Here is a 23,642-nt window from a genome sequence, read left to right on the forward strand (position 1 = left end):
ATGGGTGTGCGTGCAACACCCTTCATAATGTGCTCTTACAATTGCAATATTGTATTAGTCCATGCTTGTGCTGAAGCCATCCCCCTTCCCACACACATAAATTTTAACTGGAATTTGTACACTGCTTAAAGTATTTTCACCCAATTCTTGTGAACTATCTTATGGAAACTGGGGCCCCATGCTTCTTTCAGTGATATACCTGTCTTTATTTTTTTAATTTTACCCTGAGATTGAGCTTGCCAAAAAGTGCTAGGTGTCTGTCATGTTTTCCACTAGAAATGTTTGTCTTGCTGGACTCTATAGTATAATAATCCATAGTAGGTGGTCTTTGTTAAGGTTGTCATTTCTTTGTATAGGCTATGATACTAGGGCATATGATAATGACTAGCCATGAGTGTAATGTCATCACAGCAGCACGCACATTCTTGTGTTGTGGTTGATTGCTTTTAACAGTGAACCCATTCGGATATCTGCAATAAACATATTCTTGAAGTTTATTAGAAAAATGCTTTACAGTAAATGTATTAGGAGAAAATGTCAGGTTCTGTTCATTTCTTCTGTATCTATATTAATAAAAGAAAAATGAATTGGTTTTCTTTTGTTTAGATAGCTAGCATGGTTGTATGTATGTAGATGATTATGTTTGTACAGTTATTTGCATATACCTTTAGCTTAAACAGTACACAAGTTTTATTTTTAAAATATGTTTGCTATGTTATATTCTTGAGACTACAGTACTTACCTTTAAATTATTTTTGATAAACTTTATGTAGGTCCCCTCAAATTCATTAATATAAATGTATGATTGATATTCTTTTTACTGTACAGGTATTTCCTCATTCACAATGGGGTTAGGTTACAAAAACCCCATCGTTTCTTGAAAAAATGTAACTTGAAATTAGCCTAGCCTACACTAGGGTATACAGTACAATCTATACATATACAATAGCCTAGCCTACACTATACCCACAGCCTACCATGGTTTTGTGACCATTAATGTATTTTTATACAACAACTTCCTTATCAGTTGTTGCCGTATTGTATTACCGTACTCGAGATAAAAATGTGTAGGCTATGTGTGAACTGTAGACCTAGGCTAGAGCAGGTGTTACACTCATAGCATCCATTTGCAAAAGTCAGATAAGCTATTACAGCTATATTTAAGATAAAGGTAGTAGTAATGAAACTGTTATTTTACTTACAGAATCCATTTATACTGTATTATATTGATATCATTGTAATATGTTTAACAAAAAAAAAATTGCCCTGCCTGTGGCGAAAAAGTGATTCTCTCTCTCTCTCTCTCTCTCTCTCTCTCTCTCTCTCTCTCTCTCTCTCTCTCTCTCTCTCTCTCAGTACTGTACATATCCTTTAATGAAATACGAATTACTATTGTCACAAACATGAAATTATGAAACTAAATCCAACAAGTTCACGATGCCTTCGAATGAATGCATGCACACATAAGTACTGGTGAACAGTAATAATGGCATGGTAAAAATGGCACAAGTAAAAATAACACTTGTAAAAATGGCACAAGGGAAAAATATATTGATTCATCTGCAGTGTTTCGCCATGTAAGCCTCCGGGATCAAGTGTCCCTAAGTGCATCTGATCCCTGAGGGGCTAGTACTAAACATGGCGAAACACATTTGATCCCTGAGGGACTAGAATGAAATACGGCAAAACATTGTAGATGAATCACTGCTTCGTGATGTTTATTACTAGCCCCTCGGGGATCAGATGCACTTAGGGACATTTGATCCCTGAGGGGCAAGTACTAAACACGGTGAAACATTGCAGATGAATCAATGTATTTTTTTCCCTTGTGCCATTTTTTCCAATTTTTTCACTTGCTTTCACTAGTGTGATTTTTACCTGTGTTATTTTTACATGTGCCATTTTTACCATGCCATTTTTGCCTGTGCCATTTTTACTTGTGCTATTATTACCTAAATTTGTAAGTACAGGGTACTTGTTAAATTTTTTTTTTCCTTTGCTTGATTTTGCTGTACCATTTTTATTACAATTTTAGTTTATTCTAGGTATGAGTAGCACACACAACAGTAAATGAGAGAATATTTCATCTCTAATCACCATAAAAATATTTAAAATGCTTATTTCATATGTAGGCAAGACAAAACCCAACAGGCTGTACCAAGTTCACCAATGGCATGCAATTGAGTGTGCCATATGTACATATCCTACAAACTTAATTGCATTTATAATTTGGTTTACAGAACTAAAAAAAAAGAAAGAGAGAAAATGCAGTAAAAATATAAATCAGAACATTGTAGCATAAAATATAAACAAAATATAGTGTAAGAGTGTGTGTGTGTGTGTGTGCGGTGTTCCTGTACTATTAGGCTTTAACATAAACGTGCCTCAGTTCTCTCTCTCTCTCTCTCTCTCTCTCTCTCTCTCTCTCTCTCTCTCTCTCTCTCTCTCTCTCTCTCTCTCTCTCTAATGAAATACAAATTACTGTATCATAAACATAAAATATGAATTATACTGTATCATATACATGAATATTGTTGTATTGGTATTGCTTCATAACTTCGAAACCATTGGAACAGTTAACCCCTTTGCAAACTTGATTTATCGTAAAATGAAACATCATAAATGGGGAAATACCTGTAATTAAAAACTGTCTTTTTTTGTGTTATTTTGAATGAATGATTATTACTGATTATAGGAATGATAATGCGCTCTCTCTCTCTCTCTCTCTCTCTCTCTCTCTCTCTCTCTCTCTCTCTCTCTCTCTCTCTCTCTCTCTCTCTCTCTCTCTCCAATATTGTTAATGCCATGATATAAGAACTATATAGATCAAATTACATCTACTGATGATTCATCTTAAGTAACTCAGAGAAGGTTTTGCTTTCTAAGGATAATGGTTAGTTTTGAAAGTGTTTGTGTGTTCTAGCCAAATGCTGATGCATGAACTCAATGTAGCATTTCTGCTGTACATTTTTATTAATGTAATTAGGAGAACATGTCAGTCTGTATGTGTGTGTGTGTGTGTGTAAGTTGTACAGTGTATGACTCAGTGTCATATCTCCTTATCACTCAGTGGGAGTTGTCTGAGTTGTCAGTGCTCACTTGTGGGGAATACTTTTGATTATGGATGCAAATATGCAATCTTGCTTTGCCCCTATTTGGAACTTTGAGAGAAAATAAGAAATTTTTGCTGCTACAACAAGGAAATACAGTTTGTGGGGATACAAAGGAATGGACCTCTTTTGTGGTATGTCTGTGTGTGCACGTCTCTTTTCTAAAGTTTTAAATGGCTGACCTTCACTTGGTAACTCGAGTGCCTTCCTGTCCCAACTGCTTAAGAGGGTGCCATGTGCACCTGTTTATATTACTATGTTTAGCTACACAAACTGCCTAATGTATGCACATATTTACTCAGTTGATTTAGTTATAGTTTCGTAAGTTTTTAGAATGGCTTTGATGACTTTCAGAATTGAAGGTTTCATTAGAATTTGTTTTAAACTCTTGAAAATTTGAGTAGTTGGCAAGTGGATGTGGTCACTGAAGGGGAGTTGCTGTATTGTTTGAGTAAATTTGGGCAGTTGTGGCATTAGGGCTGACACCAGCTGTGGAGAGTGAGGAGAGAGAGACATATTCTCAGTGTTCATTTTACTTTAGTTTGAGTTTTGAACTGGTTATATTCTTCAATACTTGTGTTTTGTTTTGCAAAAAAAAGTAAGTGCATGTTCCCATGAAATTTTAGTGTTTTTATGAATATATGTATAAGTATTTTGTTTATATCTTTGTTTTTATTCTTGGAACCAGCTCTTATTATTTGCGTCAGAGTAGCATTTTTATCTCAACCTTTTGCTATTAATGAATGCCATTTTATTATTTGTGGGATAGTAGTAAATGTTAGATGAAGATATATTCATGACAGTGCTGCCCCATGTGTTATGTGAGAACTGCTGTGAAATTAGAGCTGGTATTAGGATTGTGAAGCCATATAATTCATGATTAAGTCAGTGAGGGAACTAATACTCCCTGATTCAGTTGAGCTGCTTTGTCATTGACAGTTTTGAGGTCCCTTTGATCTGGTGCACATCGGTGTTTGCAACACAGGAGTCTTTCCTCTTGTGTGAATAGAAAAACAAACGCAAATGTCTGTAATGTAGTCATGTTGATTACTCAAGTGAATAGTTCAAATTACAAATAATTTTTATGCAGTTGAGCTTTCTTGTCGTAGTATAAATGAAATCTATTTGGTTTGAATATATAGGGCAGTTCCCTCATCTGAACTCATTAAGAATTAACTTCAAAAAGATGGAAATAACTCACTGGTCATGGGTGAAGGCAGAAGGTTTTGCTATTGTTTACAGTGTTGTGAAGAACTGCTTTCAAAAATTACTATAGATCTGTTGTTCAGTGCTAATAGATGAAAAAATTTAATATAAAGTACTTTTGAAGAATTGTTCATTGAAACAGTAGGTACAGTGCCTGTTACGAAAAATATGCTATACTGTATGCAATAAATGGAGCATATGCCAAAATGTAGTTCATGTTACAAGGAATTCACTGACTTTTTTCTCAAATTATATTTTTCTACAAATCCGCATCAGTGTTACACCACCAGAAACAAGAAGATGCAGGATCTATGACTCATTACTAAAAATAGGAAAACCCTAAATTCCTTTTCCTTCCTTTGTTCCATATGAGTCTAATTGTATAATGTAGTGACATTTTGAACGACTTCCTTCCGATAATCGTTGTTGTTTTTTATTGGTTGTTTTCTGTGGTACAGTGTCCCAGAACAAATAAATTAATGGAATATACAGTAGTGTGCTTTGGATTGATTATTATTTGCTGTTCCTTGACAATACATAGCCCAGTCATAAATGACCTTTGAAATGTCTAAAAATGGGAGATTTCCTCCAAGCAGCATTGAGCAAATGGTTGTGCAGTTGGTATACCGTCTGGATATATCTAATGGTGAGTTATATGTGAAAAAGTTCTCTCTCATGAGGCTTTCCCAGTTATTATCATTCAGCATTGTATTTTCCTTTTTTTATTGTTAACCAACACACTTTGTATAAAATCCCATTGATAGTAATGATTTCACTATTGATGTCAACATAGTGTATATTGACATTAAACATTAGGACCAGTGTAAACTGGACACTTGTTAATCCTGCACGTGAGGTAATGCTTTAATGTATTTCATGTAAAGAAGTTTTTAGTAGCTAACTTTGTCTAGATAAGGGACTTGTGGTCTCTCTCTCTCTCTCTCTCTCTCTCTCTTGGTTGTTACAATCACCATTTAAAGAAGAATTTTTACTTTCTTCTTTATACAATAGTTTTGTTATAGATATTTTGGCTACTTTGGTTTTTGAGGGTACTTCTTACATGGATTGAATTTACTTTTTCTCATATGTTGTGAGGTACTGCAGCTAAACCCTTAACTATTGTTATTAAATAAGGGAATAATTAAAGAACCTTTTTCTTGTGTGTGAACCTAGGTAATAAAACTAGATCTACAGTGCTTTCATTCTCTCTCTGACAGTGAGGACAGTAGTCCTTGTGAAACTTGGGAGATTTAAGTGTTTTAACAATGTACCAAGGTTTAACACTTACCGGGAGTGAGTGTTATGCACAAAAGATGTTGTGGGGCCAGTTGTAAAATGTCTGTTCAAGTCTGATCATAAGAGCACCTTCAGGTTGAAGAGATGATAGATGTTTGCATCTGGAAACATATGCTGGCTGTATCTTTATGAACGATAGGTAAAGATGGTCTTTAACAAATTCCATTTAATTCCAGTACCGGACACAGCCAGCCAGCTGGTAACAACTTATGGAATATAAGGCTACTGTATTTCCTTTCAAGAAATAGGTTATGGTGCACAGGGGCTCTTTTCCAAGACTTTTATTATTCGACAGTGAAAGCAGTCCTTATATACTCAGGTCCTTTCACTTGCTTTTATACCTTCCAGCTTCAAAGGATGATGGTGCAACAGCAGCCATACCTCCTTTGACAGTCAGTGCCAAGTTATAGATGAAATATTCTCCCTGTCTGACAGGTTATCTTTGAGGCTTGCTGCTTGAATACCATCATTTGTACCTAGTCTTGCTCTGTAAATCAGAACTAAGCTTCAGTAAAGCTTGTTCCGTCTAGCAATGATTTTCATCTAATACATCTATACAGGAAAACATGCATGAAAACTTTTTTACTTCATTTATGGGGAGTGAGAAGACAACTACCACTCAAGAGACATACCAGCTCTCAAGTTACACATAGAGAAGGAGCACATAAAGTAGTTATGCAAAGTTCATGATTTTAAGCACATACACTGGCTAAATGATTCCAATTGTGCAATTGTTAGTGAACATCAAGTTGAGTGAAAAGTGATTTAAGTTCTTAGAGGACAGATGTTCCAAACTTCAGGATGCCAGCTCTGTTTTTAAGATTACTATCTTGAGACTTTAACTATGGCTGTAGAAACTTCCAGTTGCATTTCAAGACAAATCAGGGCCCTTAAGAGACTCTGAACTCAAAGATGAAGTGCACTTTTATGACCGGCTTTGGTCATGGGATGTAGAATTTTTTATTCTGTGGAGGGAGTAGCTGATATTTCAAGAAATATAGAGAAAGATATACAGAATATAGATCAGTAGATCAGAGTAAGACCACAAAGGCAACCATAATCTTGTGTTTTTATATAAGTAACTTACCAAGTAACTGCATGGCTATTAGTTTCCAACTATTGCAGCAGCTTAATTTGAAATTTGTGGTAGCGTTCTATTATTTTGGTGCAGGTAACTCGCCCCGCCCACTTTCGGGGAAGGATAGGTACAACACAGCTGAAGAGCTCAATTTGTTTCTGCTGGTCAGTGACTGCCAACAGTGATTTAGATTCCAGTGCGGGCAAGGACTGCAGTTGGCGCTTTTCGAGTGCATTTATCCCATTGAAAAGGCATGTACCAGCTGCTAAATGCACTTTCCCGCTTCTGTGTAAGCGGACCAGAGAACAGAAGCATAGTCCCAAACCTTCCCGCAGCTTTTGGGACAACCCCAGTCGTTCATCTCCTGCCGCTTCAGTGGTTAGAGCTCCAGTGTCTGGCACCGAAATGGACTTCCTCTTCTAAGAAGCGTTTTGAATGCCCAGTGGGATCTGAGAGTCCAGCAGGATCTGAGCGCCCAGTGGGCTCCAAGTGTTTAATGGGATCCAATCACCTAGTGAGATCCGAGCGCCCAGTGGGATCCGAGTGCCCGGTGGGATCCAAGCACCCTGTGGGATACGAGTGCCCAGTGGGATCCGATCAGTCAGTGCCTAGACATACAGTGTTTGAGCGACCAGTGTCTGAGTTTTCACTTGTGCACACACATACACCGGTGTTTGTCCTCTCACCTTCCAGTTTGGCACCAGCTTCTACCAAACATTCGGCACCACACTCCAGGTGCCAAACGCCACCTCTCTGGTCTGGCGCAAAGCGTTTGTATACTCCTACAGTTCAGGAACCCATCCATCATTGTCTGGACAGTATTTTGAATCTTCTGCAGAAGCCTCCTACAGTATTCAGGAGCTTCAGATTTGGCACCTTCTATTTTGTCAGAAGAAGAAGACATCGAAGAGGAACAGCCTTCTTCGTCCTATACGCAGCTATCTTGAAGTATTTCCTGTTTTGTTACCCGACATTCTTCTCCCCGGTGACCCCATCCTCTCCGAGTTCAGCGTTCATGATGAGACCGCCTGCAGAGTTGTCCAGGCTGCCCAAGATGGTCCTATCATCCTCATCAAAGAAAGCCCTCCCAGGCATTGAGGGTTGGTTGACAGAGAAGAGGGATCTTGGCAAGGCTGTGTTTTGCGCCCCTCCTCCTCACCTGTCGAAAAGGAGGTATTTGTCATATGCCACTGGAGAAGCTCCTTCCTTGGGAGTTTCTGTCTCCTCCCAAGGGGACTTCTCTAGCCTGATAGATTCAGCACGTAACTCAGCATTCTCCTCCACCAGCGTGATGTTCACGTCCTCGGAACTGGACCATTTAGTGCGGGATATCTTCAAAGTCTTCGAGATCTTCAGCTTCTTGGATTGGACTGTGGGCGCCTTACTGAAGAAGATTGAGGAATGTGCCACTCTTCAAGATAATTTCTCAGCGGACTGGTTAGGAGGCCTCTCATGCTCAGATAAGGAAATTAGGGATGGCTCCCAAGAACTGGCTGCCTTATTTGCGGTGGTAGTTCTCTAGAAGAGGGCAGTGGTGTTCTTTTACCCTAAAAGGGGTCTCTCCCTCACAGATGTCAGCTCTCCTTTTTGTGCCCTTGGACTGCTTTAGTCTGTTTCCGTGTGCTACAGTAGAGCACGTGGCAGTGGAGTTGCAGAAGAAATCTACTCAAGATCTACTGTCACAGTCTACCAAGTGCCCTAAGGAGTAAGGACATGGTTCTGTGGTCTCCTTTACCTCTAGGACAGTCTCTCCACTGCAGCAGCAGCCCTTCTGAGGTGGCCGAGCAAAGTTCCAGCCCTGCCCACGCATGAACCTTCGGTCAGTTCGACCAGCTAAGAAGTCGTCAGTCAAGCTCTCCTCACAAGTGAGGATCCTGACCTCCATGTTCCAGTGGGAGCCATGCTTCTCCACTTTTGGAGCAAGCGGGAAGCCAGAAATGTAGAGCCGTCGGTCTCAGAAGTCCTCTGAGAGGGCTATTCCATCCCGTTCAGGGAGAAACCCCCCTTGGTGTCCTCTCCCATCAACTTGACAGGCTACTTGGTAGGTTTGGAGGGGTTTTCGTCCCCGGGCAGGAAGAAAGCTGTAGAGGTGGTTGAAGACGTAAGCACGGGGTTTTTACAACCGTCTATTTGTCGTCCCCAAATCACTGGGGGGCTGGAGGCATCTGTTGGATCTCAGCGCCCTGAATTTCTTTGTTAAAACTACACACTTCAAGATGAAAATGAACCATTCAGTCCTATCTTCCATTTGCCAAGGAGACTGGAAGGCGACCATCGACATCCAGAGCGCATACTTACATGTGTCAGTACATCTGGACTCCAGGAAGTATCTAAGGTGTGTGTTCTAGGGCAGAGTCCTTCAGTTTCGGGCTCTGTGCTTCACCCTCTCTACAGCTCCTCAAGTTTTCACCTGGGTTCTCTCCCCTCTGGTGAAGTGGCTCCATCTCATTAGGATCAACATTTGTCTATATGTAGATGATTGGCTCCTGCGCTCCCCCTCAAGAGCAAGATGCATGGGGGACCTTCAGAGGATACTTCTCCTGGCCCAAGAGTTGGGTCTTTTAATAAACTTGGACAAGTCTCGGTTAGTCCCGACTCAGTCGGTTCTTTATTTGGGAATGACAAAAGAATCCAGTCCTGCCTCCAGACAGTATAAAACTCCCTCTCTCTCCCGGCATGCTCAGCCAATGGATGGATGAGTTTACTGGGCACACTCTTATCCATCGAGAAGTTCATGCCTTTAGGAAGACTCCACACAGGAGTGTTACAATCCTTCCTGAAGGCCAGTTGGCAAAGGAAGACCCTTCCGGACTCTTTCGTTTTCCCCATCACCCCCTGAGATCAAGGAGGACCTTCGGTGGTGGTTTGCAGAAGGAAAGTTTTCAGTGGCAAAGTCACTGCACCTTCTGAGCCCCAACCTAACAATATAGTACTCAGACACATTGGATCTGGGTTGGGGGGCTCCTCTAGAGGATATGGAAGTTTTAGGGACGTGGTCTCAGGCCGAGAGAAGACTCCATATCAATGTGAAGGAGCAGAAGACAGCTCACTTTGCCCGTCAGCATTTTGCAGCAACGACGTTCGACAGTACAGTACAGTCATAGCGCATTCGGATGATATGACTGCACTAGCATGCATAAAGAACCAGGTAAGGACTCGCTCCTTCTCTCTTTACGAAGCGGCCAAGGATCTCCTTCTCTGGGCATAGAACAATCACACCAAGATTGTCACACGATTTATACAGGGCAAATTAAACGTCCTAGCGGACGAGTTAAGTCGTTACCAACAGGTCCTACCTACGGAATGGACACTGAATCCGCAGGTGTGCACCGACCTGTGGAAACGGTGGGGAAAGCCATCGATAGACCTGTTTGCAACATCAAGGGATCATTGCCTTCCCTTGTACTGTTCTCTAGCCCCAGATCCTCTCGCATGGGGAACAGATGCAATGCTCCAGGACTGGTCGAACCTGGATGTGTAAGCCTTTTCACCGTTCAGTAGGGTGAGAGATGTCATCAACAAGTTTCTCTCTCACAACAACTCATCAGTGACCCTTGCTGCTTCATTTTGGCCTTAGAAGTGGTTTCCAGACCTCCTCAAGCTACTGGTGGATTTTCCAAGACTTCTACCACAGAAACAAAGTCTACTCAAGCAACTTCATTTTCATTGGTTCCACCAAGGCCTATTCGGTCTTGTTCTGACAGGCTTCAGACTTTCAGGAAGCTTGTCAGTGTGAAGGGTTTTTCAAGACCAGCTGCACAGGCGATTACAAAGTTGAGACACCAGTCTTCCTCTAAGGTCTACCAGGCCAAGTGGGCAGTCTTTTGCAGCTGGTGTAGAAGACATGACGTCTCTTCTACTGATACCTCTGTATCACAGATCTCAGACTTTCTGCTCTCCCTAAGGCTGTTTCTAGGGCAGTGGTTCTCAGTCTTTCTTTAGTGATGGCACCCTAGCTAATGCAATCATTACCGTGGCACCCCTTCTTCACCATCCCACCATATCGCACGTATTAACTTCTTGTTTAATGAATAAAATTATTGTCCATACTCAAACCAAAATCAGCACACCGTACATGCAGAAATATACTGTACAAACAAAGAGCATATCAGAAGAATTAGATAAACATAATTAGAGTAGAGACACTGATAATAATTATATGAAGACTTCTGCAAACTTTTTTTTACTTTATATACAAATGTTCATTGAGATGATCTGCCAGGACAAAATTCATGACAATCTTGCGGCACCCCTAGGCACTGTCTGTGGCACCCCAGGGTGCCACGGCACCCAGTTTGAGAATCACTGCTCTAGGGTTAGCTACAGTCATGATCAAAGAGTACAGAGTTATGCTAAACACAGTGTTTAGGAGTAGAGGTTTAGAATTGTCTGCAGATAAAGACATTAGTGATTTGATTAAGTCTGTAGACACTTCAAAACTAGAAAAGACAGATTCAGTGTCTTGGAATGTAGATGTTGTGCTGAAATGGCTTTTGGCCCCTCCTTTGAGCCCCTTCAATCCTCATCCCTTAGGGATCCAACTAAGAAAACCTTCCTCCAAGTAGCTTTGGCTACGGCTAAGAGGATTAGTGAGCTGCAGGCCCTGAACAAGAAAGTTGGTTTTGTGCAAGGAGATGCAGTCTGTTTGTTCACTATGGGATTTTTAGTGAAGAATGAAACTCCATCCAATCCCTGGCCTCATTCGTTCACTATCAAGAGCTTGACGGGCATCCTCGGAAGAGCAGACCAAGAGAGAGCTCTTTGTCCGGTAAGAGCGTTAAAGAATTACCTCGAAAGAACTAAGAGGATCAGAGGTACACCTCCTAACCTCTGGTGCTTGGTCAAGGGTCCATCCCATCCACTATCCAAGAATACTTTGGCGTTTTTCTTGAAGGATGTACTCTCCAAGTCCCACTTGGAAACTTTAGATGACTCTCCTATTTGTAAAGTCAGAGCCCACGAGATTAGGGCAATAGCTACTTTGCTGGCCTTCAAGTGCAAATTATCTCTTTCCACGATTGTGCAATCCACTTTTTGGAGGTGCAAGTCAGTGCTCACCAATTTTTATTTACGTGATACAGAAACAGTATGTGATAACTGCAATACCCTAGGTCCATTATCCTTGGCTAGCATGGTATTGGGGGAAGAAGGATAGGAGGTTTTCCCTCTATTTTGCTATCTCCTCGCCTTGTTATAGGTTGTTGAGTTTTGGGAAGCTTAGGGGTCCTGTGTACCTGGAGTACCCACCAGTTGTTTCATCTTTTAATGGATGGGTAGTGCTTATATGTTTTTATGCGTTGTGTGGGTAACAGCGTTATCTGGTTGTTTTTATGGTACAGTGCCCAGGGCAAGGGCCCTTGTTTTATATTGTAATGCTTTGGCAGTCATCAGAGTACTCCTCGGCTGCGAAGCTCCCACAGAAGTAGAGACACCCCTTGGCTTTACCACCACGCCACTACAAGTTGAGATGAGCACCGACCAGAGGCAGTATCTTCCTACTGTAGCTCTCTCACCAGGTAAGGTTACAACAAGCATTTTATCAATGCTGGCTACATTCTCTATTTCAAATTCATCTCCATTACTGAGTGTTTTTGAGTAGTATATGGCCATGTATCCCACCTCCTGCCAATGTGGGATTCAGCTATATAGTTACTCGGTAACAATGAATTGAGCTCTTCAGCTGTGTTGTACCCATCCTTCCCTGAAAGTGGGCGGGACGAGTTACCTGCACCAAAACAATAGAACGCTACCGCGAATTTAAAATTTAAGCTGCAGCAATGGTTGGAAACTTAATAGCTATGTAGTTACTTGGTAGGTATATATAAAACTGTATTTTATCATAGAAATGTTGTATCTTATAGTTCCTTTAAGTGCCTTCACTGCTTGATTGTGCTTCTAACCCTAGTAACCATACCCTCCAAAAACCTTCGTTAAACCAGCTCAGGAAATCAGACTTCATGCAGATCATTTTTTAACCTAAACCTGGTAGCCCATGCTACGCTTCATTTAAATTTCATTGCAGTCTGCATCTTGCCATCCAGCAGATTCCCAGAAGGATGCATTATTACTTTTATGTGAGTAACTTACCAAGTAATTACATTGCTATAGTTTCTATGAACCGGCAGCTAAAAATTTTGAAATTTGCAGGTAGCACTATTTTGTTTGGCTAGGTGACCAACTGCCCACTTTTGTGGTAAGAGAGGAACAACTAGCAAAAGTATTCGGTTTGTTTCTGCCGGCTGATGGCTGCTAAAAGCATCAGCTCTGATTTTGGAATTCGTCTTTCCTATTGATTTCTCATCGAAATTGGTGAAAGTATTCTTGCTCTGATAGCCTTTTGGCAATATTAGATAGAATTGGATTGTTTTTTTACCTTTATTGTGATTCTCCTTATAACGACTTTCCTTATTTACCAGTTGTGACTTTAGTTGACTTGTTTTTTCCAAATATCAGACTCGGGTTCAACTAGCTTAAGGTATTGCAGCAAAGGCTGCATTACGCGTTTAACTAATGAATCTTGCGATTCACATTCTATCTGCACGAAATGTAGGGGACAAATTTGTGTAATGAGTGTGTAGACTGGGACAGTAAGAAGTGGAAGACTTTAAGATCTCGTTTAAACAAACTAGCTAGAGATAAAAAGAGAAAAGTGACAGCCAGACGGATTAGTAAGGCTTTAGTTAGTCAGGGATCTCCTGTTGATCATGATATTGATAGTGCTAACGTCGAGATTGATGTTCCTGTTATTTCTGTTGATCCCGTACCCGGTTCTCCTATTGTGCAACCCGCTCCTTTACCTGGCTCTCTCGCTTTCGAACCCAGCACCACTGCCAGCTTTGAGTGTAAAATTGATAAAAGGTTCGAATTGATTGTTGAATCTATTGCGCAATTAGCCTCTTCGGTTAAAGTCCTTATGGACAATAAGAGTGATTCCGAGCACCCTGTTACTCCTAGTGCCAGTGCAGTGTCAGTAGAGCTCCTGATTGCACCTAGTGTCAGTGATGTGTTGGTCGAGGAGGTGGCTGCCCATCCCACCAATTCTCCTAGGCAAAGGTCAATGTCATACCCCACTAAACATGTGAGGAGTCAAACTGGTAGCCTAAGGGAGGTTGGTGGGGTCTGCCCACAGGTAGTCCCCCCCCCCATAGTTGAACCCGTTGTTGAATCCCAGGTTGCAGCCAAATGCCGCTGGAAAGGCATATCCCTGGACGTGCATCGTCTTTCATCTAGCTTAGATGATTCTTCTCCAAGACGCCGATGGCGTTTTGTGGGTGAATCACGCCCTTTGAAAAGGCGTGCGAGTGATGTGTCTCATTCTCCTCCAGTACCTTGTAAGAAATTCAAGGAACTTGTTTAGAGTCCTCTCCTGTCTTGCAGTCATTGGGACAGTCTGGAACATTTTCCTTCTGTACCTCTCTTAATAGAGAGTCAGAGAGCAGCTTCCAAGTATCCTGCTTCTCGTAAGCGCTCTTTGTCTAATGCATCTTCTTCTGCGCGTCCTCTTGCACCCAAGACTCCCCTGGTTCCTGAGTGCCCTGCAGTGTTGGAAACTCCCTTGACTGCTGAACGCCTGGTTTCTTCCAAGCACCCGAAATCATCTCGGCACTCGTTGGCTCCTTCTCGTGCTGCTGCGTCAGAGCTCCCGTCTTCTCTAGAGCGTCACAGAGTGCCCGATCGCCCGTCCACTCTTTGATTCATGGATTGCCAACTAATATGAAGTGCCCAGTAGCGCCCGAGCTTCCTTTGGCGCCTGATCTTCCGTTGGCGACAGGGCGTCACCATGCTTATGTTGCCGACGCTTTGACTCCTTCGGCTGTTATTGTTCCCTGAGCAGTTGGGCATTCTTCTGTGTCTCGAACTTCTGTGCCTCAGTGTTTACCCTCTTCTAGCAAGCAAGCGCCCTCTGTGGTAGACCCGATTCAGAGCAAACTCAACAGTATTTTGAGCCCGTTGAAGAAGGCTCCGTCAACCCCCCAACCTACGGACTTGGCTTTGTCTCCTGTATCCTCAGACGAGGAAAAAATTATTGCTCAAGACTCTCGTTCTTCAGCTTATGCATCGCTGCTAAGGTATCTTCTTGCTACCTTCCCAAATTGCTTTTCGCCTGAAGCACCTTCTTCGCCCGCATCAACTTTTCTTGGGAAGTCACAGTCTTCCGAGTCTTTGAGACTACCCAAGTTAGTGCTTTCTTCTTCTGCCAAGAAAGCCTTTGGTGTTATTGAGGGATGGCTAGCAGAGAAGAGGGAACAAGGTAAAGCCATTTTCAGCTCCCCTCCTTCTAGATTGCCTAAGAGGAGACAGCTCTCTTATGCCACAGGGGAAGCTCCTTCTCTAGGAGTTTCTGCCTCCTCCCAGGGTGACTTCTCCGGGTTGATCGATTCCTCTCGTAGATCTGCCTTTGCTTCAGCGAAGATCATGTTCAGTTCAATGGAGCTCTCACACCTTAAAAACTTGTTTAAGGTGTTTGAAGTGTTGAGTTTTTTCGATTGGGCAGTGGGCTCTCTTGCCCGTAAAATTAAGGACTGCTCTACTATTCCTGAAGATAGTGCCTCCGACTTGCTTGGGGTCCTTTCGTGTATCGGTAAAGGAATCGGGGATGGTTCCCAAGAATTAACTTCCCTTTACACAATGGGAGTTCTAAAGAAGAGAGAACTGTGGTGTTCCTACACCTCTAGGGGAGTGACCTCCCTCCCAGAAGTCAGCCCTTCTGTTTTCCCTGCTGGATCATCATCACCTGTTCCTGAAGGCTACAGTTCTGGAGATTTCTCTGGATCTTCAGAAGAAGAATATGCAAGATCTTACCCAGTCCTCTAGGCGTCCTGAGAAGGTGCCCGCTCATACCTCCAGGACAGTCTCCCCGCTGCAGACTCGGCCCTTTCGTGGCAGCAGACACAGATCCCTGTCTAGATCCCGTTCTGCCTCTCGCAAGTGAGAATTTTGTCCTCCAAACTTTTGTAGGAGCCAGGCTCCTTCTCTTCTGGGAGAAGTGGAGAGAGAGGAGGGGCAGAGCCCTGGATTGTCAACATTCTGAGGGAAGGCTATTCTATCCCCTTCAAAGAAAAACCACCGTGTCAGCGTACTCCAAAGGCTCTAAGAAGTCTTTGGCCCTCTCAGAAGAAGTGTCGTCTCTTCTCAAGAAGGGGCCAATAGAATTAGTAGATAATGTGAGCTCCCCGGGGTTCTACAATCGTCTTTTTGTGGTGCCCAAAGCTTCAGGGGCTGGAGGCTGGACGTCAGCTCATTGAATGTCTTTGCTCAGAAGAGAAAGTTCAAGATGGAGACAAATTGAACCGTCATGTCATCCATTTGCTAGGGAGACTGGATGACATCTATAGATATGCAGGATCTATACTTCCACGTCCCAGTACATCGGGAATCGAGGAAGTTTCTGAGGTTCGTGTTTGGGAAAAAAGTGTTCCAGTTCCGTGCTTTATGTTTCGGGTTATCGACGGCACCTCAAATGTTTACCAAGGTGCTTGCTCCCTTAGCAAAATGGCTCCATCTGATGGGAATCAAAATCTCCCTTTACTCGGACGATTGGCTACTTCGGGCCCAATAGAAAGAGAAAATTTTGGAGGGCCGTCAACAGACTCTTCTCCTAGCCCAGGAGCTGGGATTGATGATTAACGTTCAGAAGTCTCAGTTGATTCCGTCACAATGGATTCTTTAGTTAGGGATGATAATAGACTCAGAGTTTTCAGGTTTTTCCCTCACCGAAGAGAATACAGTCTTGCTTTGTTGCTTGTGGCATGCAGTGCATTTTTGATGAAGTGTAGTTGGAAACATAAATTGTTTGAAACTTTTCAGATTTTAGTTCTTTGAGATACACAATGTTTATAATAGTTGTAGAGCAATTCTTATGTCTCCGTAGCTCTCTGAAGTGTACCTTCACCTGAAATGTTTTATTAAAGTTGTCATTTATTCTGTATTAAACAAAGAAAAGTTGTGGTTTGTACTTTTCGTTTTCTCATGATTCTGATGATATTGTTCATTAAAATCAACCTAACACCCTTGTTATCAGCTTCATGACAGGTATGTTTTTAGAACTTCATATATTTATTCTGTAATTTGCAATTGGATGTGTAATTTTGTGTTCCTTCAGAAAAATCTCATTCTGAAAAGCGTTTGGTGTTGGTATAGCTCTTCATTTTTCCTCCCAGATATGGTATCTTGCTATTTATAGTTTATAATTTGATTACCCAAAGTATGGCCAATTAAGCATTCACCCATGTAATGTCAATCTGTCATTCTGTTGGTATGCCCACAAGGGAAGTTGCATTAAGCTTCTTTATTTAGCAACATAAATCACGTGTAAATGTTTATTGACTCCAATTTTAGTAATACTGTATTGTACTGTAAATAGGTCATTACAAGATTTTCTTTTCAGTGAACAGCGAGGCTAATGCTCGGCGCATTGCCATGGTGGAAAATTGTTTTGGGGCATCTGGACAACCGCTCAATGTCCCAGGACGTGTACTTGTTGGGGAAGGTGTCTTGACGAAAATGTGTCGAAAAAAACCGAAGCCTCGTCAATTCTTCTTGTTCAACGACATTTTGGTGTACGGCAATATTGTGCTTAATAAAAAGAAGGTGAGAATAAAGAAACTTGAATCACATTTTTCTTTTAGGTAGCTAACTTTGGGTTAATGAATTATTGTGGTAAGGTCTTTTTGTTAGATACTATTGTACCAGCATTGCCCTATTAGCAAGGTCAAGAAAAATACTGTAAATACAAAATTTACCAATATTCATTTTGTTGATGTAAATTTCCAGTCGATTAAAATCTTGGTCACCAATAAAGATCCTTCAAAAAGGGTTTACAGAAGTGGTCCCTGCTGCCATGTACATTGTATTGCACAGTTTTGTGCTGGAATTTATGTTATTAGCATTTCTGTTTCATTCAAAATTATCCCAAATAAATACAGTAACTCATATTTTTAAAATGAACCATACCTCTCCGTTATATACAGTATAGCTTTTCCTTCCACACCAGCAGCAGTTCCACAGATTGAAGCAAAAAACAAGAACACTGGGTTTTCTATGAATATCTATTTTTTATCCACTTATTCCCCTAACCCCCCCCCACCATGGGACCGATAGGTATAAACACTCGTAGCCAGTCAGTCTGCTTCGGTTACCAGTTTCGATAGGAGTTGGACCCCTTTCTTTTGTGTGTTTGTTAGTTCCTACACGATATACAAACCATCGGTCATTTACATCAGAAATTATTTTCAGCGAAGCTGGAAATGGCCATTAAACTTTCGAACAAGGTGGTTAGGTCAGCGAAGCTGGAAATGACCCTTAAACTTTCGAACAAGGCGGTTAGGCAGTTAAATACCGTCTGGTAGGCGGGAGTCATGCCTGCCCGGATGTAAACATTCCAGTTATTCAGCTGTTGTGCTGTGCAGATATGTTCTTTCTCTCTCTGCCTGATTGTTGTTAAGCTGTTTTTCCCAGTGGGATCCTTCTTGTTTTTCACTGTGTATATCTGTGTGTTTGAGTTTGTATTTTGCAATGCAAACCCATGAGTCTGATAAGCCTTTGTCAACCCCCAGCGTTTGTCCTTGGGTTGGCAGCAAGGGGTGTAAAAATTTTCGCTCCTCTTTTGATGTTGATCCTCATGGCCTTTTGTACCTCTTGCAGCGAGTGTGACTGTAACCCTGATCTGACTACAGTATTGCCGAGTGTTGCTCGTGGTTCCCCCCGACAACACCCTTGGTAGCTGACCCTTCGTCCTTGTTTCTCTCTCCCGGTAAGCTTCCCCATCTGGCTCTCTCTCTTTTGTCCTCTTCACTCGCTTCGTCGAGCAGAGATCAGCGGTGGGGGTTTGTCAAGATGACCTCTTCTTGGGTGCCTCTGCTCGCTCAGGGGGGGAAACTGGAGGTAACGGATCTGAAAGCAGCTTGGCTCTCTTTGGGGCTCTCTGGTCCTCCATCTCTGCAGGGCCTCCTGACTCAAATGACGAGGTTCCCAGTGGTGACCCATGCTGCTCCAACCGCGACCACTACCATGATGATGATGACAGCACTTGCAAAGATGCCGGTGACTGTCTCCACTCACTTTCCCTCAAGTGACTTCTGGCCCGGCATCCCAGCACGTGGTGCCCCTACCTCCGGGTTTTGCTGTGGTCCCGCCTACCCATGCTGTGCCTTCTATGATGGTCACCTCAACTGTGCCCCATGTGATGGTTCTTGCTGCTCCTGTGATCTCTGCTGTCCAGGCCACTGTTGCTGCTCCTCCTGCCCTGGCTGTCCCCTTTGCTCCCGTTGCCACTCCTGCTGTTGCTGATGCTCCTGGCGTCTGAGCCGCTCCTGCTGCTCCTGTTGACCCGGCTGTTCCTGTGATGGCTGCTGCTCCCACGTGGGTGGGGGACCTGATCGCCATCCTGAAGATGATGATGAAGAGGAGGTCAAAAAAGTCTCATAAGGTGTCGTCATCATCTTCGGTTTCGTCTTCTTCGTCGTCTGCTGCCCTCTCCTTCTTATTCCGAGGCTTGTTGGCTAAAGAAGAAGGCTGCCTCTCCCCCCCCCCCCCTCTCTGAAGTCCCACCTGGCACTTCCAAGGGGCTGCCGCTCTCCACAAGGGAAGTAGTGGGTTCTCTTGTCGGCTCTTCCCGGCCTTCAGGTTCGGGAACCGATTCGCATACCCCCGAGATTCAGGGCACTCTGTTTTGGGCTCTTGACTGCTCCTCAAGTGTTCACGTGGGTGTTTACCCTTGTGTCAGCTTGGGTCCATCCACACTGGATACATCTGTTGAGGTATCTCGACAATTGGCTGGTCTTGGCGAACTCCTGCTCGCAGTTGCTTTAGGACAAGGATCGGCTCCTCAAGTTTTTTCTGTAGCCTAGGGGTCTTAGTAAATCTCGAGAAGTCTGATCTCATCCCCAAGCAGAGGATAAAGTACCTGGGCATGCCGATAAATACGGTAGCAGCAAGAGTCTTTCCCTTGGACTCTCGTATCAGCAGGTTTAGGAAGGCAGCGCAGCTGTTCTTGTCTCGACAGGAGCAGCCAGCTTGGCAATGGCAAGTCGTCATCGGTCACCTGTCATCGTTGGAGAAGCTGGATCCCTCATGGGCAGCTTCACCTGCATTCTCTCCAGTGGAGAATGATGGAGTATTGGCCCCAGTCTCAAGACCCTCAATCCTTTATCATTCCTCTCTTGGAGGAAGTTGGAGAGGATTCAGACTGTGGATAGATGACAGGAACCTCTTAACCCTTAAACGCCGACTGGATGTGTTGTACGTCGACTAAAATTGTCTGTGGGGTGCTGAGTGGACGCACTGCACGTCAACTACAAAAAATTTCAACCTTCGGTCAAGTTTGACTCGACCGAAATGGTCGAAAAACACAATTGTAAGCTAAAACTCTTACATTCTAGTAACATTCAATCATTTACCTTCATTTTGCAACAAATTGGAAGTCGCTAGCACAATATTTCGATTTATGGTGAATTTTTGAAAAAAACTTTTTCCTTATGTCCGCGCGGTAACTCGGCCGAAAATTTCAACAATTCTTTCGTCATTTTGTCGTGATGTTTGCACCGGTTTATATTAGTCGTTACATAAAGTTTTATATATGGAAATGTCTGCAATTTCATGTAGAATACAACAGAAAATAACTCATGGTTATAGCTTTTATCAGTTTTGAAATATTTCCATATAAATCACGATAAGTGCCAAAATTTCAACCTTCGGTCAATTTAACTCGACCGAAATGGTCGAAAAACCCAATTGTAAGCTAAAACTCTTACATTCTAGTAATATTCAGTCATGTACCTTCATTTTACAACAAATTGGAAGTCTCTAGCACAATATTTCAATTTATGGTGAATTTTTAAAAAAACTTTTCCCTTATGTCCGTCATGATAACTCGGCCAACATCTCAGAAATTCTTTTCAATTCTGTCGTAATGTTTGCACCGGTTTATATTAGTCGTTACATAAAGTTTTATAAATGGAAATGTGTGCAATTTCATGTAGAATACAACAGAAAATAACTCATGGTTGTAGCTTTTATCAGTTTTGAAATATTTCCATATAAATCACAATAAGTACCAAAATTTCAACCTTCGGTCAACTTTAACTCGACCGAAATGGTCGAAAAACGCAATTGTAAGCTAAAACTCTTACATTCTAGTAATATTCAGTCATGTACCTTCATTTTGCAACAAACTGGAAGTCTCTAGCACAATATTTCAATTTATGGTGAATTTTAAAAAAAAAAAACTTTTTCCTTACGTCCGCGCACGGTAACTCGGACGAACATCTCAGAAATTCTTTCGTGACTTTGTCATAATGTTTGCACCGTTTTTTATTAGTTGTTACATAAAGTTTTATATATGGAAATATGTGCAATTTCATGTAGAATACAACCGAAAATAACTCATGGTTGTATCTTTTATCAGTTTTGAAATATTTTCATATAAATCATGATAAGTCCCAAAATTTCAACCTTCGGTCAATTTTAACTGGACGAAAATGATCGAAAAACGCAATTGTAAGCTAATACTCTTACATTCTAGTAATATTCAATCATGTACCTTCATTTTGCAACAAACTGGAAGTCTAGCAAACTCGGCCGAACATCTCAGAAATTCTTTCGTCACTTTGTCGTAATGTTTGCACCGTTTTATTTTAGTCGTTACATAAAGTTATATATATGGAAATGTGCGCAATTTCATGTAGAATACAACCAAAAATAACTCATGGTTGTAGCTTTTATCAGTTTTGAAATATTTTCATATAAATCACAATAAATAGAAAAAATTCTACTTTCGGTCAACTTTAACTCGACCGAAATGGTCGAAAACTGCAATTGTAAGGTAAAACACTTACAGTGTAGTAATATTCAATCAATTACCTTCATTTCAAACAAACGGGAAGTCTCTAGCACAATATTTCAATTTATGGTGAATTTTTGAAAAACTTTTTTATGTCCATTAATTACAAATTCATGCATCATTTTGTGATAATATTTTCCCTGTGTTGCTTTGATCGTTTTACAATTTGTTATATACCAAAATCATTGCAATTTAGTGTACAATACAAAGAAAAAAAATAACTTGTTAGCTTTAACCGTTTTGCTCACCGCGATTTGTATACAATTATACATGAAATTTTTATTTCGTGCTGTCATATATTTCAATATTTATATATGATAATGATATTTTTTTCTTTTCTGATGGTTGCATACTAAACTTCAGGCAATGACAAAAAAAGGAGCCAAAAATGAACTCTTAATCTTAAAAACTAATCGTGCTGTGATTTTTTGAAAAAAAGTTTTTTTCCTCTTTGGCACTAACTCCCGAACGCCACCGGCATACGACAGACACTTTTGTAAATAGAGGCTCGGAGTTAGAGGGTTAATAGGGGTATCCCTGCATGCTTCCCTTCTGGACATGCTTCTGTTCTCAGATGCATCGACCGAGGGATGGGGCACACACCTGGAGGAGTTGTTGACTTCGGGAGCGTGGAACAGAGACGACAGGCACCTACACATCAATATCCTGGAACTCAAGCCGGCCTTTCTGGCCCTCCAAGAGTTTCAGGATCGAGTGATGGGACACTCTGGGGTGTTGATGAGCGACAATACCACAGTAGCGGCATATGTCAATGAGCAGGGGGTTCTCGTGTCCCTTCCACATCACCAGTTGACAATGCAGGTGCACGAGTAGATGGTAGCTCACTCGGTAGAGCTGTCAGCCAGATAAATTCCAGGCAAGAGGAATATAGTAGCAGACAAGCTCAGCCGCCAAAATTGAACATCATGGAGAGGTAGTTTGAATTGTGGGGGCGTCCAGTCTTAGATCTGTTCGCCATGTGGCACAACAGAAAACTTTAGGTCTTCTGTTCCGTCGTGCCAGACCCATGGGCCACTGCAGAGGATGCTTTGCAACACCCGTGGAACAACCTCAAAGTCTATGCTTTCCCTCCATTTTGTCCGATTCGCAAAGCGATCAGCAGAGTATTGATCACCCGGAATCTCAGGATTATGGCCTGCTATCCTGCCCTGCTAGCTCTGTTCTCCAAGGCACCGAGAGAGATTCCTCCACGTAGAGCGGCACCACCATGCATTGCAGCCCCTGTGTCTTCACGGCTGGAGGTTATCCTATCTCTTGCGAGGAAGAGGTTTTTTTACAGAGATGGCTGGACACCTCAGATGGTCCTCTGTAGCGGTATACCAGGGAAAATGGACTGTCTTCTGTGGTTGGTGTCATAGACAGGGAACTTCCTCGTCTTCCTTCGCTGAGAGAAGCTTCTCTCCGTTTCAGCTGTAAAAGACTATAGGGTCGCACTTGGCCTAGTCTTGTGCCTGAAAGGTGTAGACATCTCTTTGGAGATTTCGCCACTGATGAGAAGCTTGGTATGTGACTTGCTTTGAGGAGCCTGACTTGTGCACCATAGGTGCCTTTACAAGAGTTGTCAGACAGTTGTCTTTGCATCACACTATTTGAAAGAAGTTGAAACAGTGTTTGAAATTTGCAGTATCATGAGGACATTAGCGATGGCTGGCATGGTACAGTATTGGAAAGGAAGCATAGGAAGCTGTCTATTTCTCCTACTATCTCTTTACCTCGAAGTAAGGTGATTAGTTTTGGGGAGCCTTAGGGTACAATGTACCTGGAGTACCCACCAGTCTGAGTGGATGGGTTGTGGTTTTTTCTGTGTAGGTAACAGTGTTGTCTGGTTGTTTTTTTATGTTGGTACTGTGCCCAGGGCAAAGGGACTTGTATATGCTTTGCCAGTGATCAGGTCTATCCTCCACTGCAAGGCTCCCACTAAAGTAGAGGTGACCCATGGCTCCACCGCTGCGCCACTACAGGTTAAGATGAGCACCAACCAGAGGCAGTATCACCTGCAGTAGCTCTCTTACCAGGTAAGGAAGCACAAGCATTGTTTCAATGCTAGCAATTTTTCTGTTTCAAAGTAATTACCATGCCTTAATGTTTTGGA

General features: G+C 42.2%; 1 protein-coding gene across 16 annotated transcripts in view; it reads left to right on the forward strand.

Moving 5' to 3' along the window:
* rush (rush hour) overlaps positions 1-23,642 on the forward strand; it is a 119,418-nt gene that overhangs the window by 9,871 nt on the left and 85,905 nt on the right. For 7 of the 16 annotated variants that reach the window (XM_067112132.1, XM_067112127.1, XM_067112140.1 and 4 more), the window contains exon 2: positions 17,078-17,280. In XM_067112132.1, the coding sequence (XP_066968233.1) occupies positions 17,078-17,280 (203 nt within the window). Of the gene's footprint in view, positions 1-3,048; positions 3,245-3,559; positions 3,709-4,052; positions 4,136-4,774; positions 4,963-17,077; positions 17,281-23,642 lie in introns of those variants that run through there. The other 9 variants (XM_067112134.1, XM_067112136.1, XM_067112138.1 and 6 more) reach the window with 8 other exon arrangements.

Source organism: Macrobrachium rosenbergii, chromosome 12, assembly GCF_040412425.1.
Source record: "Macrobrachium rosenbergii isolate ZJJX-2024 chromosome 12, ASM4041242v1, whole genome shotgun sequence".
NCBI lineage: Eukaryota > Metazoa > Arthropoda > Malacostraca > Decapoda > Palaemonidae > Macrobrachium > Macrobrachium rosenbergii.